The following is a 17,373-nucleotide window of genomic DNA, read 5'->3' on the forward strand; positions in this document are numbered from 1 at the left end:
AAGCCGAACATCTTCCTGAAGTGGTGGAGGATCTACATCCGCTAGAGAGGCTAGAGTGATTTTCAAATCTGAAATAGGTACGGCATAAAATTGTATGACTTGTTAGTGATTTATTATTATGGGTGTGTAGGATGCACTAGGCGAAACCGGGGTAGAATTAGCCAGGAAATGAAATTTTCTTTGTCTAATTTGTAAAACAACATGTTTGAATCAGAGTAATGAATATTTCTATGAATAAGGAGGGGAGAGCGTTAATTACTCTGAATAAATAGTAATTTGCTTAATATTCTTTTTAAGGAAAGTTACAATACCCTAATATTGTCTAATTCTATACCTAATTAATTCTGCCTCAGACTCCCTTATACTGAAACTACCATCCAACTAGTTTCTCCTGGGTTATTGGCTATTTTAAAATGTACATGACATTTTCCATTACAAATTTATTATAGGGGTGACCGGGGTAGATTTAGCTACCAAATGAAATTTTTCATTGCGTATAATTTGTACAAAAAATGTTTGTATGGGGCTGATAAATATTCCAATAAATAGGAAGGGAAAGGACAATGGGCAGAAATGTATGGGAGCTGGTCCAACCCTTCGCCAGAGATGGAACCAGGCTTATTTTGTAAGTATTGGTGTATGACTTAAAATTTACCGAGACCAAAGTCAAAAAGGACTGTCAGTCCTTGGGAAATTAACGATATCCTTCGGAAAATTCACAACTTTGACAATTTATTACTCGAAAACGGGTTAACCGATCTTAATGAAATTCGAGACAGAGTCGATATATGACTTAAGCTTTAAATAAATATTTTTAGATTTTCCCTCTGACTACTACATCTGGTAGCTCTCACACAAACTAGTCATGTTTTAAAGCTATCGCACATTACAGGGCAACAAAGAGAAAACTTATTTCGTGTAACGGCAAATCACAGGTATTTTCGGAGTCCTTGATGTATCTTGAACATATGACCCGAAGAAACATGGTCCATCACGTCAACTTTTTCAGATATTTTAAAATAAGGGTTCTTAAGGAATTTGTAGAACTATTTTCATGAAGCTTGCTTTTCTTAAATAAGGGCATATCGTAAGTTGTTGGCGCCAAAGAACGTTTTCTAAAAGAGAACTGAACTCAAGGCACATTTTCCCAAAAGAAACCGTATCCCTATCCTTCTTGTATCCAGATTTTCCTCAAATATCCTCGAATATTCTTTAATTCCGTTAAACGTATTTTCTCGTTTGAATCCTTTTGTCGTCTTCAGAGAAATATTCTCCTTAAAAAAGGAGCTAGGACTGCTGAAGTCCATAGGGTTGTAAGGGTGTACTACTAAAGAATTTTAACAAAAGGTTCTCAGTATAATTCAATTCAATTCAAGGGGAATCAGTGGCGTAATAGGCAAGACTGTTGACTCTTGGGCGGATCGATTCCCTGGCTCGATTCACTGTTGTGAGTTCGAGTCCCGCCCGGTGCAAAGATCTGAATGTTTAGAAAAAGACATTTTCATTGTGATATAACGTAATAAAAATGCACCGCCTCGCCCAACAACTCCGGGAGCATGGAAGAAGCATTCACCATACTACGGGAAGGCGCTCCTGGGAGGTCTACAATGGACTTCGCAGATTCTTCCAACACGGGATATAACGCATTGTAAAAATGAGATTACCTTGTAATAAATATCTCGATACGATTAATAATAATAATAATTCAATTCAATTCAATTTATTCTCTCACTATGCTTGATTGCGGCTGCCGACCGACTTCACTACCGATCTCATCAGGTAAACGGCAGAAACCACTAAATCACTGATCGTATATGCCAAAATTTTACAATAATTTTACAATACAAAAAAAATTATTAATCAAACCATTTTTTCTCTGAATTTATTAATCAAAGTATTTAAATAACGGTATCTTTTAGGACCCTGCGATCTTTAGAGATTTTAGTTCTTTTTTCAAGAAGAATATTACTGCATAAGAGACATTTCCCTAGATACAATCCTTTTTTTAAGAGTTTGAAGCATGGTAAAAGATTTATAAGAAAGATATGGAAAATTGCAAAGAAAATGAAGAGATAAAGATATGGTTTGTTCCAGGAAAATTTTCTTTGAGTCCTTATTTACAAATTAATCTTATAAAAAGGACCAATATACAATCAACCGTTATTGTTTAAAGGGAGTTTTGCAAAAAAATCATTACAATTCTTATACATATGTTTTATGCTCTAGTGCTTTTCCTACATATTTTTGGGATTGGTCCCGGTACAAAAGTTGTTACCTTTGTCAGTACCTATTCGATCGTATAGGTTTCATTCGTGGCGAAAGGTTGGACCGTTTTGCCCAATGTCCTTTAGAATAAAGAGTGGTTTCCCCAATATTCCTTCACAGGCAAACTATAAGATACCACTATCTAATACCACACGTGGCTAATTCTGCCCCGGTCTCCCCTACCAAAATTTTATATTTTTGAAAGTTGAGAATGTATGAATTGCCCCACTCTCACCTAGTATTCTTTTAACCCAAAATCCAAATATAATTAAAAGGTATAACAAAGATTTTGTTCTTTTTATCAGCTTTTTATAAAACTGTTTTAAAATTTAATGTTTAATTCAGACCTGAAACTACCCCTCCTCCTATATTTTGTTTTTCAGAATTCTTTTCTAGATGTACGGCCAGGGAGGCATTGTGATAATTTCCTTTATAACCCCTTCGAAGTAACGAAAGGTGATTGTAGGTCTTTCTAAATTTTTGGTAAGATATTCCAGTTTATCAACGAAATGATGGGTCTGCTTTGCACAGGTCTCTTAAGAGTTGCTTCCCTAAATAAAACTAAACACTTTGCCTGCTCCATAAGAGCTCTCAATGAGTTCATTAAATAATCAAAATAATTTTATACAGCTGTAGTTGATAAAATTTTAATACCGTATGAAGGACACTTACTTGCATATTTCATCCCTAAGTGTTATAGTAGCATAATCTTACCTTGTGGCTAGATATAAAAAACACAAAAAAAACAATTTTATTACAGAGAGCTCACTTTCCTGCCGTGTTCTTGAGGCAAAGTGCAGTGATAACGTGGCATCAATCGCCGTATGTGGTTTTCGTGCCACAAACCCACAAATACAATTTTCTTGGGAATGAGAGACGAAGTGGCTCTAGGTGAGAAGATTATTTGACCGCAACCTAGAAAAAAGAGTGCGCGACACGGACAAGCTGATATGAAAATTATCACTTTCGTCGATAGCTATGGAGGAAATAATTGCTGCAAGAGCTCCCCTAATGGGCTTTGCACACGTGGAATGACACAGGAAATTGAACGAGAGTGAGAGGAAGTAGAAAAAAAAATCGTTCGATTATTTTTTATCTGTTGTTTTTATGTCCTCTTCATTTCTTCTATTTGATGTGCAATATTACAGATAATGCTGTCTCTAATATCTATTTTATGACATTAATTGTGAGTATATTCGCTTAAATGTTTTACAAAAAATCATCATCTATTTTGCCGTCGAGATACAAAATATAATTTATAATAAAAAAAGAGGGTATAACAAATAAATTTAAAATATGCACTATTAGCATTTTATTTAAATAATTTTTAAATATGTTTTATATTAATTTTTAGCCTTTAAATTACTTTTTTCTTTAAATCTTAAATACATTCTATCTCGAGAATTTGACTACAATTTTCTTTTTACTTTTTTTTAAACTTGTCCATCATGTCACAAAAGCCTTAAGTATTTCTCGTAAAATTTCGATTAAGCGTCGGAACTTTCAAATGTACCGCAATTAAAATTGCAATTAATCAAAGTCATAAATTGAAATATCAAACGAATGTTGCTGAAATTGCCTAACTAAAAGATTCACATTGAACATTTAATAAATAAATCTGAAAAAAAATCACGAATTAATGGGAATTTTTTCTTTCATTTTCTCTCTTTTCTATAGTATACGAACTATTATGCAATATTTTTTTGTAGTTTTTTTTCAATCGTATGTTTCTCCTGGAACTTTAGTTGTAGAGATCGTCAAAACTCCAGGGACGACGTCTCGAACGACTTCTTGTCTGTGGAGTCTCGTGATGTGCCGAGGTTCTTCGTTTTACATTTCTTCTTGAATAAAACCAAAAGAAATCAAAACGTTAGATTTTTTTTATAAAAATTCTAATAAATCACTAAACAATTACTTGTTTTGTGCTTTGGTGCGTCTTTTTTGTCCAATTTCTTCATAATCTGGTAATGAGGGTAAACCTAGAAGACAAAACATACCATTAGTTTTCAAATTTATATCACAGATGTCTCGCTAGCTGTCATTGCATCTAGATGCGCTCCTAGCGGAAAACTATTGAAGCCGAAAGCTTATAGCAAAGACAGTAGTTCTTCGTAGATCTTCTGACAGTAAAGACGTACTTAAAAAGAAATCAGGGATTCTTAAAGGATTGTTTGAGGTGTCCAAATAGACCAGGCCTTGATTAAAGTAAAGTAAAAGATTAGATAAAGGAAATTGCAAATGACCTTTATATAAGAAGAGCTTCAGCGTGTGCTTGATTGATTTGTTAATGTTTGTGTTGAAACGGGTATGAAGGTGAACGTGGATAAGTTGAAGGTAATAGTAATCTCCATAAAACCTGAACAATGCACAGAATGTTATGTACGAGTTATCGTAGAATCGACGCAGAACTCTCGTCGCTCATTTGTCAAGCTTCTGTAGTAATAAGGGAGTTTGGCAGAAGTCTGCTGAGGATGGCCGAGCTTGATCGTTCGACTAAACTATCGGTTTCCAAAGTTGTATTCATTCCTGTTCTTAGCAATGAGATTTGGGTAATAACCGAAGAAGTAACGCGAATACAAGCTGCCGAGATGAGGCACGTCCAAGGGTCCAAGTGATTAAGGGCATTATTCCCCGAGGTCGAGTAAGGAACATAGCCTCTCGTAAACTACTAAGAGTCGAGAAGTTGCTTCTTCGTGTTGAGAAATCACAACTTCGATAGTATAATCAGCGCATGAATGAAGAAGATGAAAAAAAAATCCCAAGAAAAACCATTGTGGAGGAACCTCGACCTCGGATCAGACCTAGGACAAGGAGAATCTTGCCGTTTTGCGCATTAAGATCCACCGAAAACATCTTCCTGAAGTTGTAGAGGATCGATAGGCGTGGGCTGCTGGTCTGGATATTCTGGTCCCGCGACACCGATAGGGATAAGCGATTTAAAGTAATGAATGAATCTGAGACCTCTACATCCTACTTCTTCGCATTCTGCTTTGTTTCTTCGAGCCTGCAACCAATCCTGCCTTAGTTATTACTTTCTTCGAACTATTGACACTCTTAACACTCTCTGTACCCTTATCTTCGGCATATACGGCCAGCAGATCAAATTTTCTATCGTTATGGACATTGATATTAATATTTCGTTGGTTGCGTCTACCTCTGTCGTATCTGCATTTCTTTTGTGTCAGCATTTTACGCAAGAGGGTACGTCTGTATTGTAGCTTGCCCCGAATGCAGATACAAAACAAATGCAGATACAACAGAGGTAGACGCAACCGACGATTTATTTATCACAAACAAATAAGGTCTGTTCCTCTTACATTGTTTTATGAAGAAAAAAATTAAAAAAGGATAAGAACAATAGAAAAACAGCAAAAATCAAGCAAAAAGACACAGAATATTATTAGCTACCCATCTGACCATCTACTCATCTGACCCAGACTGATAGTGCCTTGCAATGATATCCTGCGAAATTCTAGCACTCATAGGGAAAGAGTTGTAAAGGACAACCCCATCAACGAAAAGTGTTCACGAGTACTGGTTCGAGTAAGCTCTCGGGACCAGAAGTCCACGCATCCTGTCCAAAGCTGCAGGAATCAAGAGTGAGGTTAACTAACGCGAACTATCAGACATAATCAGCCGGCACAGAAAAGTAAGTGCTCTGATACGAAGGAGTAAAAGGGGATCACATCCAACTAAAATGTTGCGGTGTGCGGAGATGTTGTCACATAAATGGCGACATAAATGGTGACTGTTATACCCGTATAATACAGTTGTAATCTTTCACACTAGATGTCGTGACCTACAAGAACGTCGCACTCTTTTGTAATAACTTTAGGTTAGTTTAGTCTCTCTTGAGTTATCAAGACGTGAATAAAGTTGGAGACGAAATCAAAAGAGATTTCAATATAAAGGAAGAACCCGAAGTTGCTGTTGAACTCGAGGAAGGACTTAACAGTGACTATAACTTTTGAAATAGGTCAAGAAAGCAGCCTTGAGATTGCAATAGGAATAATTAGCAATGGCGACAAGAGTTATGACACGATCGTTACTTTAGCGCTTTCTAGCGGAATAACTTCAATCTCCTTAGAACTTTTACCAAAATACCAACCTGAATGAGTAACCCTTCTTTTCGACGACCTAGAAGTCGACTGGAAGCCGGAATCGCTGAAAGCTGGGGAGTGCTGCCGTGGAAGTGTACAGCTCTTCCCGCGACATCCTTTGAGACGCTGAAGTGTTTCGTGCAACTGGGCTTTCTCCTCTGGACTGAGACTCGAAGCTCTATTCTGCGTCTCGAAAGGATCTGCAAGAACATTAAGTTATTGGCTTAAACAGGCTCCAGAGGAATGTTATTGATATTCCTTACCAATTCTTAAGTTGTAGAAAGTGATCTCTCCAGTTGTGAATTCACAGTAGAGGATATTTTTCACCGGATTAACTGTTCGCAAGCACGAATAGGTATTGTTGTTGGCATTCATGCAGAAGCAGAAGGGTTGATCATTCCAGAAGGGAGCAGTACGCCAGTGATCATTGTCATGGCTGAAGCAGTTCATCTTCTCAGAAAGACAATCTTTCTCCAGACGAGCCTTCTTGTTCCGCTTTCTCTCCTTCTTGCGCTGGCGTTCCTCCTTCAGCTTTCTCCTAGTCTCCCGAGCGATTTCTTTCTCATCAGGAACACTGAAAGATTCATAAAGGATGCTGTTATCTGAACAGTGTAAATTCCAAACTAGATAAGAACTTACTTCTCTTCAATATTATCATCACAGTAGCATTCAGCCGCACTTCCAGTCTCCACTTTCTTTCCCCAGGTTGAGGATTCTTGAGCATTAGATCTATTTCCTGAATGTCCATGGTGATGCTTATGGCCTCTTCCCTCAGGCTTGACTGTTGTTGAACTGGGAACAATGGACTCCTCCCGGAAGCTTGAGGAAGAATCCATATTTGATGTAGTTGAGCTTGAAGAATTTTCTTCGGTAGATATTTCAGTCTTCTCAGTTGTACTAGAACTGGAATCACTGCCCACATAGAAGATTGGAATGTGACTCATTTCCTCTTCGTAGTCCACATGAAAATCATCAGGAGTGCTCTGAGTTGTGCTTTCAGGTCTCTGAGTAGTTGATGAAATCTTTGGTGTAGTTTTCCTACGATTTCCCGCAGCAATAGTTGAGGATGTTTCAGCTGAAGATGGTTCTACTTTGTGCTTCCTCGTGGCATTTCGCCCACGATTGTGATGTTCACGATGTCTGTGATGCTTCGTTGTGGATTCAATGTGAGGAATGGTTGAACTTGAAGAATCCGGACTACTTTCCGCAGGGATCTCATTCCTCTCTGTTGTATACCAAGCCATATCGATCAAAGGTCCTTGCTCTTCTTCATCTTCATCAACTTCTTTGGATACTTTGTCTTTGCGGAAATGAGGTCGTCGACGGAATTCATGACCGGAATTGTGGTGCAAATTGTGAGATTTGTTGTGACGATGTTTTGAGAACTTCTCTCCGGAATGCAGTCTGGAATAATCATAAGATTTGAAGTCATCTTCTCCGGAGACTTGATCAAATTCCTCGTAATCCTTGATACTAAACGGTCTGTGCTCCTTCAAGTGTTTCTTAATATCTCTAAGATCATTTATTTGCTTCTTCAGAACCTTGATCAGTAGATCAATCTGTACCCTGCTCTTCCTCCAACTCTTCTCATCTTCATAGATAATGTCTGAACAGTTAACCTTCCCATTTGTCTCAATGAAGCACTTGGCTGACATTTTCTTTGAGTTTTGTGCACTGTGATTCAGAGCCCTTATACTTTCATTCTCTTCCAAAAGACTCGCCTCCAGTTTATCAAGATTCTTCTGAATGTCCTCAATAACAGAACTGATATGGTCGATTGACTCATCTCGCTTTATCCTCCTGTGAGCCTCTGCAGGTTTAATTAAAGACTCACGAATTTCAGCGACGTTCTTCGATACCCGGATCAACTCTTTCATCATCTCAGGAACTTGCTCAACGTATCTCTCATCAATTGATCTCTTGTGCCTATGATAATGAGAACTCCTGTAACCAAAAGACATACAAAAAAATTTAATGCAAAATCGAACAAAAGGAAGATTGGCTAACGAACCTCTTCCGAGTTTGATGGAATTCTTTGCTTGATGGATGGTTAGCCTTAAGCTTGGTATAAACAACCCCGTTGGGAACAAAACAAGCACAGTTTCTCTTATTATGACTAGCTGCTACTCGATTCAATTCAGCCAGGTGGTTCTGCCACTGCATCTGAAAGACAAAGATCAGATATGAAATAGCTTTCCTCAAAACTTAGTTCCAACATGTCCTACATGGAACTTGCACTTGTGCTTCCGCCATCTTCCATCTTCGTTGACGCATCTCCATTTCTGTCCGGGAACACAATCCTTATGTAGATTAGGATCAGAACATTCAGAATTCAACCTCGCTAATTTGGAGAGAAAAGGACCAACGGGTAAATTATTGTCCAGCTGATCATGTTGAGCTGGAAAAGAATGTTGAAATCAGTTAATAATCTTTCCAAATACTTCTGTATAATAATGATAAATCTTACGGGTCTCTTCGTATTGATTGTCTGCGAACCTGGCAAGGATCTCCTCATCTTCTAATTTGTCTTCAATGAAGGAATCTAAAACAAAACATGTAGGTTTTTCAGTTTTGATACGTTATAATGTTCGAAGAACGAACCTTCATCGTCATCTTCATCGTCAAACTCATGAGATCCAAAATCAAGGAAATCTCTGTGATGTTCTGTAGCGGCTTCCTTATGTCCCTTGATGATAGAATCCGTAGTCCAAGTTCCCGGTTTCAGAGAAGTGTCTCGACCTCGATTCTTCATGGCAGCAGCTGCGGCAATTCTAGCAGCTTTAGCTTCAGCCAGTTGTTCAGGAGTTTCTCTACGGCCTGAACTCTCAATCAAGAAAGTATCTGGCCACTTTTCCTTCACACCTCGATGTCGTCCGAGTAACAGTGGTAGAAAACTCTTACCATCCATATGGGATGGGGTAGAAACTCCACCAATGTCCAGGAAAGTGGGCGCTAAATCAATGTTCAGGACGATCTCATCAACTCTGAACGAAAGAGAAATTAAAAATAAAATTGTTATCAAAACTATTAAAAAACAGTTAAGAACTTCTGTTTTTAATTCTTTGAAAACTGACAAAAAAAGTTTGAACTTTGTAAAAGTCCCAAAATTACTCAATAGAGCATCTAGGCAAGTCGGAGCAAGATAATGCCTGTAAACGAAAAGTAAAGCTAGGCTATGGATAGAGGACTCTCCGGTGATGGCCAGTGGATTTGAAGTCACTTCACAAAGAAAAACACTTCTTCAATTTTGCCCAGAGCTTTCGGTCCCGCATATTGACCTTCTTCAGTGGCTACAAGGATTTGTACATTTATTTTAGAAATTACATTTAAAATACAAGGTCGTTTTTTCATTGAACAAAGGACAAGATTGGGCAAAATTGAAGAAGTATTTTTCTTTGTGAGGTGAATCCAAATCCACTGGCCATCACCGGAGAGTCCTCTATCGAGACATATCACGCCAGTTCCTCATCCAATTATATCCTAGGCTATGGGCAACAGAAGAAAATACCTAACTATCGTGTTAAGTTTCCTGTAGATTTTTGGTAGATTACTGACGGCAGTAATAAGTATAAAAAAGTCAAGGAGAAGGACTCCCTCCGGATGCGTCATGTGGTGCAATCCTTTCAGGACAGGTAAACACAAAATTCTTTGCCAAAACTTTCGACGCTTCAACGCGCCTTCCTCAGAGGTTAAATCTGTGATTTGTCTCTGAAATTTCGTCACACTGTCTATCCACTACTCCAATTGATGATAGGAAAAATTGTGAATTCGTCGCGAGTAGTCTTTCTTGGACATTGATCTGACGCCAACTCTCAATTCGCATAATTTACCGTTTACCTGTTCGCAATCGATTTGTTATCACTCAAAAGTTCGCCCAAAATAGCTTATGATTCTTAAAATTGATTTTAGAATCAAAATTAGTTATCGGTTATGGAATCGGTTAAAACTTGTCAGAAATTGCAAGACCTTTCCAACGAGCCCAAATATGGATATCATGCGGTTGCAAAAAAAAACGTTCACTAGAGCTCTTACAACGTTTTACTTCAAATAAATTTTATTAGGAATTATTCAACGGTATATGGATGAATATCCGCCAAGATAATCTCTAAAAACAAAAAAAGAGTTGGCAACATGTCAGCATACATTCTATCTCACATCTCTTTCTTGCATATATACTTAAAGAATACAACATTGTATTCACTCTTCTACTCACGCACGCATTTACACACATTTCCCATTCATCTCATTTACTTAAAGGTAATTATCCTGAATTCTCGTCCAAGGGGAATAGGGGAAAAGGGGGAAAAACGTCTAGAGATATTGTTTTTTTATTGGGGGTCATCAAAAACCGGAAGTCGATATCTCTTACCGTTTGGCTTTTAGATCGAGAACAAAATTTCAGGTCAAATAAAAAAAAATCAGAAAAAATTATTCAAAATCGGTACTTAACCGGTTCATTATCGATGAAGACCGGACATTCGGGTTCAGAATTTCAATACATTTCCAAAAAATCCAAATTTAACCAAATCAGTTGAAAAACAGGCCCGCCAAAGTAGTTGACTTTTGACCTTCAACAATTCAAAATGACGAATTTTCCGGTCATAGTATGTTTGGACAAAATGTTCGCCTGGACTACCTCTAAAACATATCCGAAAATCATTGAAAAAGCTTGGGCCAATTTTAAGAAAGACCGAAAAAACATGGTTTTGGAGGGGATAGAGGGGGGTAGGGAGGGAAAAAAACGTCGAGAGATATTGTTTTTTTTTATTGGGGGTCATCTAAGACTGGAAGTCGATATCTCTTACCGTTTGAGCTTCAGAACAGTGAAAAGTTGAAAAAAGACGATTATATAACTGCTCTCTCTTTGAGTTCAAGCAGTAAAATCATATCCAAAAATATAATAAATCGCGCACAACACGTTTTCGAGCAATTCCAAAAAACATGGTTTTGGAGTGGTGGGGGATAAATGAGGTACATGTAAACAATTCTAGGATCCACTTATAGGGAGGGGGTTCCGCAAAGGTTCGAAAAGATTAAATTGACCTATAATAAATATGATTTACAAATATATTCCTTTCCATTTAAAATTAGCAGAGACTTGGGATAAATTAGCCAGAAAAAAATTTGAATTGAAATGATAAGAAAAGATTGCAAAGCATCCCAGCTTTGCGGAATGCTCGAACTCCCAAGACAGAGATATCCGTGAATTATCTTTTTATATGTTTTTTAGGTGTATTACACATTGGTACCCATTAGATTGATTCAAAAATCAGAAAAAAATTTGAACTAGGACATTGGCTGAGAACTGTGTATTGTTAGAATGTTATTGACATTAGTGATATGTGAAAATAGTAACAATCAATTACGATTACTTCACCAATTCATTTTACCAATTGGGACTGATACAGCTGCATAAGAAGTTTCAAAACCTTTCCAAAAATCCAATTTTAACCAAAATCAATTAAAAAATGAGCCCTCCAAAGTGATTGAACTTTGACATTGTCAAATTCAAAACGGCGAATTTTCCGGTCATTCAATATAATTCAATTTATTTAAAGCTTTCAAGAAATATGATGATTCACTCTTACATAGGTATGTATGGACCAAATGTTCGTCTAGGCTAAATCTCAATCAAACCGGAAAATCATTGAAAGAGCTTGGGCCAATTTTGAGAAAAGCCAAAACACATGGTTTTTGGCGAGGATAAAAGAGGCGAGGGGTAAAAGGAAAAACAAGACCGTCCAAGATAATATCTACTTATGGAAACCGAAGACCAGAAGTCGATATCTCTTACCGTTTAAGCTTTAGATTTAAAACAGTGATAAGTTGAAAATAGCGGTTTCTATTCACTGCTCTCTTTTTCCGTTCGAGCAGTAATATTTCAATGAATAGGGAGGCAGATGTTTATATTATTCTGGATATAAAGTTGTTTTATAAACGTCAAAATTCAATATCCAATTCTATCTATGGCTAATTCTGCCATTGTTCCTCTTATATTGTTCAAGCTTTTAGTCTATATGAATCGACCTTTAAACGCGATTCGACATTTTTCGATAAAAATCTTTATTTCTAAAGAATTGAACTTCTTTGAAATTAAAAACTAAATAAACGTGAAAATCTAAGTTAAATTAAATTGAATTAAAAATGCTAAACTTCTTCAGGTTTTCGGAACACTATTAAACTTTGTAAATTTTTACCTGTTATTCTTGCGGAAAGAGATATTAGCAATTAATTCGGAATTTGAAATTTTTAATTCAGATACTGAATATTTAAATTTAAGATTCTCTTATCTCACTCACTATATTGAGGAATATAAAAGGAATATTATTAGAACCATTAGAACTTACACAGTGGCTGGCTCGATTCCTGGGCCACGCATCAGGAACGGAACCCTCACATCAAATTCAAAAGGAAAGCTCTTTCCCTTGATGAGTCCGAACTGCCCCAAATGATATCCGTGGTCAGAAGTGTAAATGATGTAAGTGTTGTCCAACTCTCCCAAACTCTTGAGTTCATTGTAGACTCTCTCAACTGCTACATCGACACTCTGAAGGGTTTGAAGACGCTTTGTCATCAGGAGATCCGTAAAACGCCGGTGAACAGGTTCCATTTGCTGGGTCACCCTCAGAATCCACTGTTTATCCGGATTGGGAGCCAGGTCATAAGCTGGAGTGCTGCAAAAAGGCAAAATTCGTTTTGAAAAACTCTTTGAAATCTCAACCTGAGTGAACAAGCAACAGATGGCGATACAAGAGTATCATTGAAATCCCAGAATGAGAGATAGTCGCATGCGACTCACATGAGATATTGTATCGTCTGAATTTGTATTAATTGCAATAGTAAAACCATTTTATTTGATATTCTTTAATTGCCTTATTTTACATCTTAATAGCATTTCAATAAGCACTAAGCAGATGTTTCTCTTTCAACAACCATTTTCCCACATAATTTTATATATTTACACAAAGAGCGACACGATAAATTTTTTATCTTCTCGTATTTTCAGTAGTAAAGTGATTTTTTTTTATTGTTCTGCATATCATGACAATTTTGTAAACACCACAAATATGCGATAAATACAATGACTTGTAAGAGGCAGACGTATTCAAGTGCCTCAAGGTTAACTCTAGCTTCGCTCTAGGCTAGAGCAATATAATAAATCATGTTATCGTTAGAATATTTTGTGGTACAATTTTTATTTTTTGCTAAAATTTTTACAATCTCATTTTCTGTGGGCTAAGGTAAATTCTGACCTCATCCGAATTAGAATCCAGAAAATATTGGTTGATTGACCTTCCTGCTGCTTGTCCGTTACTCCCTAATCATTCAAATGCTTCTGAAGAGAATGAAAGGAGTTAACGACTTGCGATTTAAAACAACAATTTAAATCGAGAAATCACCACTAAATTGTTTTTTTTTTATCTAATACCACAAATACCCTTTCCTTTAATCACCACGTTGGAATAAATGCCTCAAAACCACTTTTTTCTGTTTATCTCAATTCTTGAAGCCTAAGATAACATTGATCACGTACAAACTTTGATAGTTGAAACTTGATATAATTTAAATATTTTAAATAAATAAAATATTCATAAAATTAGGAAAGTTCAGAATATTCATAAAATTAGAAGAATACTGTTCAAATAAACAGATAAGTATTTATCAGAGTTTTTCTTGGCAAAAGTAATTTATAGAAGAAAGCTCGTTACCTTCGGACCACTTGAGCTTCGAACAACTCATTTTTTCAATAGGTTTTTAATAACTGTCACTCACTATAATATAATATTTCAATAGCTAGTCCAATGCCTCAAATTTCCAGAAAAGGCCCACGAATCAAACTCATTAAGATCATACAAAAAATTGAGTTGTCCGAACAACTAGTTGAAACTAGCTAACTTTATTTTTTTCATGTACAAATTACTAAAATCGAAGACTAATTTTCGAAAAAACAAATCGCAATTTGGATTTTAATAAAATTTTAGTAACGTATTATCGCACATATCAAGACCAAGACTGACGACAAATATTGGAAAATTGCCCAAACGTACTCCTCTCTATTCCGTGCCTAAAAAATAATAATTAAAATTTAAACGAGTCTCGAAAAAAAGGCTGCTGACTTGACCACTAATGTAAACTTGGAGACTAAACCGATAGCTCTGGTAATTGATGATTTGATCTGAGTGGTTTTCACGAGATAATTCAATTTTAAAGAGATAATTTGTATTCAGAGGTACCCTCTAAAATCCCGCAGAGAAAAATCCCGAATAGCCAAAATAACGAAAAGCTAAAATCCTGAAAACCAAAATCCCGGATGATCAAAATTGTAAGACACGAAATTATACAGAAGATAATGTGTAGAATAGTTTCTCAAACCACAGAAAATTTCTAACAGGGAGAACTTATAACACTTTTCAGAATTTGAGATTTTGGCTTTTCAGAGTTTTGGCTTTTCGGAATTTTGATCCTTTCGGGATTTTGACTTTTCAGAATTTTGATTCATTCGTGATTTTGTCCCAATCAGGATTCTGAGCTATTTGATATTTTCACTTTTCAGGATTTTGACTTTTCGGAATTTTGATCCTTTCGGGATTTTGACTTTTCGAAATTTTGATTCATTCGTGATTTTGCCCCAATCAGGATTCTGAGCTATTTGAGATTTTAACTTTTCAGGATGGCTTTTCGGGATTTTGATCCTTTCGAGATTTTGACTTTTCAGAATTTTGATTCATTCGTGATTTTGTCCCAATCAGGATTCTGAGCTATTTGATATTTTCACTTTTCAGGATTTTGGCTTTTCGGGATTTTGATCCTTTCGGGATTTTGGCATTTCGAAATTTTGATTCATTCGTGATTTTGTCCCAATCAAGATTCTGAGCTATTTGAGATTATAACTTTTCAGGGCTTTTCGGGATTTTGATCCTTTCGAGATTTTGACTTTTCGGAATTTTGATCCATTCGTGATTTTGTCCCAATCAGGATTCTGAGCTATTTGAGATTTTAGCTTTTCAGGATTTTGGCTTTTCGGGATTTTGATCCTTTCGGGATTTTGGCATTTCGAAATTTTGATTCATTCGTGATTTTGTCCCAATCAGGATTCTGAGCTATTTGAGATTTTAACTTTTCAGGATGGCTTTTCGGGATTTTGATCCTTTCGAGATTTTGACTTTTCAGAATTTTGATTCATTCGTGATTTTGTCCCAATCAGGATTCTGAGCTATTTGAGATTTTAGCTTTTCAGGATTTTGGCTTTTCGGGATTTTGATCCTTTCGGGATTTTGGCATTTCGAAATTTGGATTCATTCGTGATTTAGTCCCAATCAGGATTCTAAATCATTTGAGATTTTGGTTTTTCAGAGTTTTTGGGTTTTTGTTATTTTGATCCATTCAGGATTTTGGCTATTCGGGACTTCGACCCATTCGGGATTTTGGTGTGCAGGATTTTGACTTTTCAGAATACTGATCCATCTGTGATTTTGACACATTCAGCATTCTGAGCCATTTGTGATTTTGGCTTTTGGTGATTTTGGCCCTTTTGGCCCATTCGAAATTTTGACTTTTCGTTATTTTTATCCATTCATAATTTCAACTCATTCAGGATTTTGGACCATTTAAGATTTTGGTTTTTCAGAATTTTGGTTATTCAAAATTTTGATCGGGATACGTATTCTTACCGACTGAATGTTGCCACACTTTTACATTAAAATTTTGCTGCTTTTTTTGAGAAGCTAAATTTTATTATGATACCCAAGAAGCAATTTTTTCTTAATATAGTCTTGTAGGATTCCTTAAGTAAGGCACTATAGAACCAAAAATCTTTTTATTTGCTTATAACGCTCTTGGTTCCGTCACTGAGATTACTATAAGTAAAGTGGCGCACTCTTAAGGATCTTAAGAGCTTCTATAGGAATTTCCAAAGAAAATTCTCACTTTAAGTATTTTAAAAGTGGACTAAAAGACTTGTTTAATACTTGGTTCTATAAGGCAGCTATTTTGCTTCTTGGGTATGGCTCAGTTCAACTTAAACATAGGAAAAAATCCCATTTTCAAAGGTGCCCCACTTCCCCTACATTAACGAATCTGACCTTTGGCATTTTATTAGGTGAGATTCTTAACAATCTCACCTACTATAATCCTAACAAAATTTCATGTCCTCCGATCGCGCTCAAACTTGGCCAAAATGTGTTTCGCCACTTCCTGATCACGAATATATGGGGGGCTAAGTTACGTTCCCGGCCGGCCGTCCGGCCGCTCTTTGGAGCTTAATAGCTCCTAAACTAAAAAAGATATCGACTTGCGGTTTTCGGCAAAGGTTAAATATCGTATGAAAATTGCAACATGGTGTATTGACCCCCCACCCCCCACCCCTCCTTCCGCCATTTTGAAGACCCCCCTTTTTTTGTTTTCTCAATAGCTCCGGTCCTATGGCATCGAGCGGGCTCAAATTTTAGTATGTTATAGCTGGGCCTTAGAGCTTTCCATCAATACCAAACTTAAGGTCCCTCGACCCCCCTGACCCGAGCTATAAGGGTCCAAAAAAATTTTCTTAAAATGGACATAACTCCGGTTCTAATTGTCAGAATTTAAAAAATGAGGGCTTTTTGGAAAGCTCTCGTGAAATGCCACTTCCTCTTCTAACATCGCAAGTTCATAAAACCACCGCTAGGGGCGCTATTATTAAAAAGAAAATTTTTAAATCTTAAAAGTTAAATAACTCAAAAATTCCTTATGCAATCGGGCTGAAATTTTAGTATGTTGTAGCCGTTGATTATACCTATCAAACAAAAAAAAACCTTAAGTCGATCCATAACCCCTGACCCGAGCTATAAGGGGTCAAAGTTCGAACATTGACCGGCCTCTATCTCCGGTTCTAATTAACATATCGACATAAATTTTACCTTTTTGGTTTCGTCTCGATGAGCACTTTCAGATGGAAGTTCAAAAAGTCACTACAGGTGGCGCTGTGATAGCGTCAAAATTCATCGAAATTCAAAGTCACTTTTCTCAAAAA

The 17,373-nt window shown here is 36.6% G+C and overlaps 1 protein-coding gene across 8 annotated transcripts in view; it reads right to left on the bottom strand.

Annotated features, from left to right (window-relative positions):
- Positions 1 to 3,350: 3,350 nt before the first annotated feature.
- Positions 3,351 to 17,373, bottom strand: part of LOC129798851 (extracellular sulfatase SULF-1 homolog) — a 133,357-nt gene continuing 119,334 nt past the window's right edge. For 2 of the 8 annotated variants that reach the window (XM_055842267.1, XM_055842266.1), the window contains exons 7-16: positions 12,713 to 13,039; positions 8,967 to 9,349; positions 8,833 to 8,907; positions 8,591 to 8,763; positions 8,377 to 8,528; positions 7,005 to 8,309; positions 6,629 to 6,939; positions 6,374 to 6,565; positions 4,181 to 4,244; positions 3,351 to 4,106 (exon numbers count right to left, since the gene is read on the bottom strand). In XM_055842267.1, the coding sequence (XP_055698242.1) occupies positions 4,007 to 4,106; positions 4,181 to 4,244; positions 6,374 to 6,565; positions 6,629 to 6,939; positions 7,005 to 8,309; positions 8,377 to 8,528; positions 8,591 to 8,763; positions 8,833 to 8,907; positions 8,967 to 9,349; positions 12,713 to 13,039 (3,082 nt within the window). In that variant the 3' untranslated portion in view covers positions 3,351 to 4,006. The remainder of the gene's footprint in view (positions 4,107 to 4,180; positions 4,245 to 6,373; positions 6,566 to 6,628; positions 6,940 to 7,004; positions 8,310 to 8,376; positions 8,529 to 8,590; positions 8,764 to 8,832; positions 8,908 to 8,966; positions 9,350 to 12,712; positions 13,040 to 17,373) is intronic. The other 6 variants (XR_008751470.1, XR_008751469.1, XR_008751468.1 and 3 more) reach the window with 6 other exon arrangements.

This window comes from Phlebotomus papatasi, chromosome 1 (assembly GCF_024763615.1).
Source record: "Phlebotomus papatasi isolate M1 chromosome 1, Ppap_2.1, whole genome shotgun sequence".
Lineage (NCBI taxonomy): Eukaryota > Metazoa > Arthropoda > Insecta > Diptera > Psychodidae > Phlebotomus > Phlebotomus papatasi.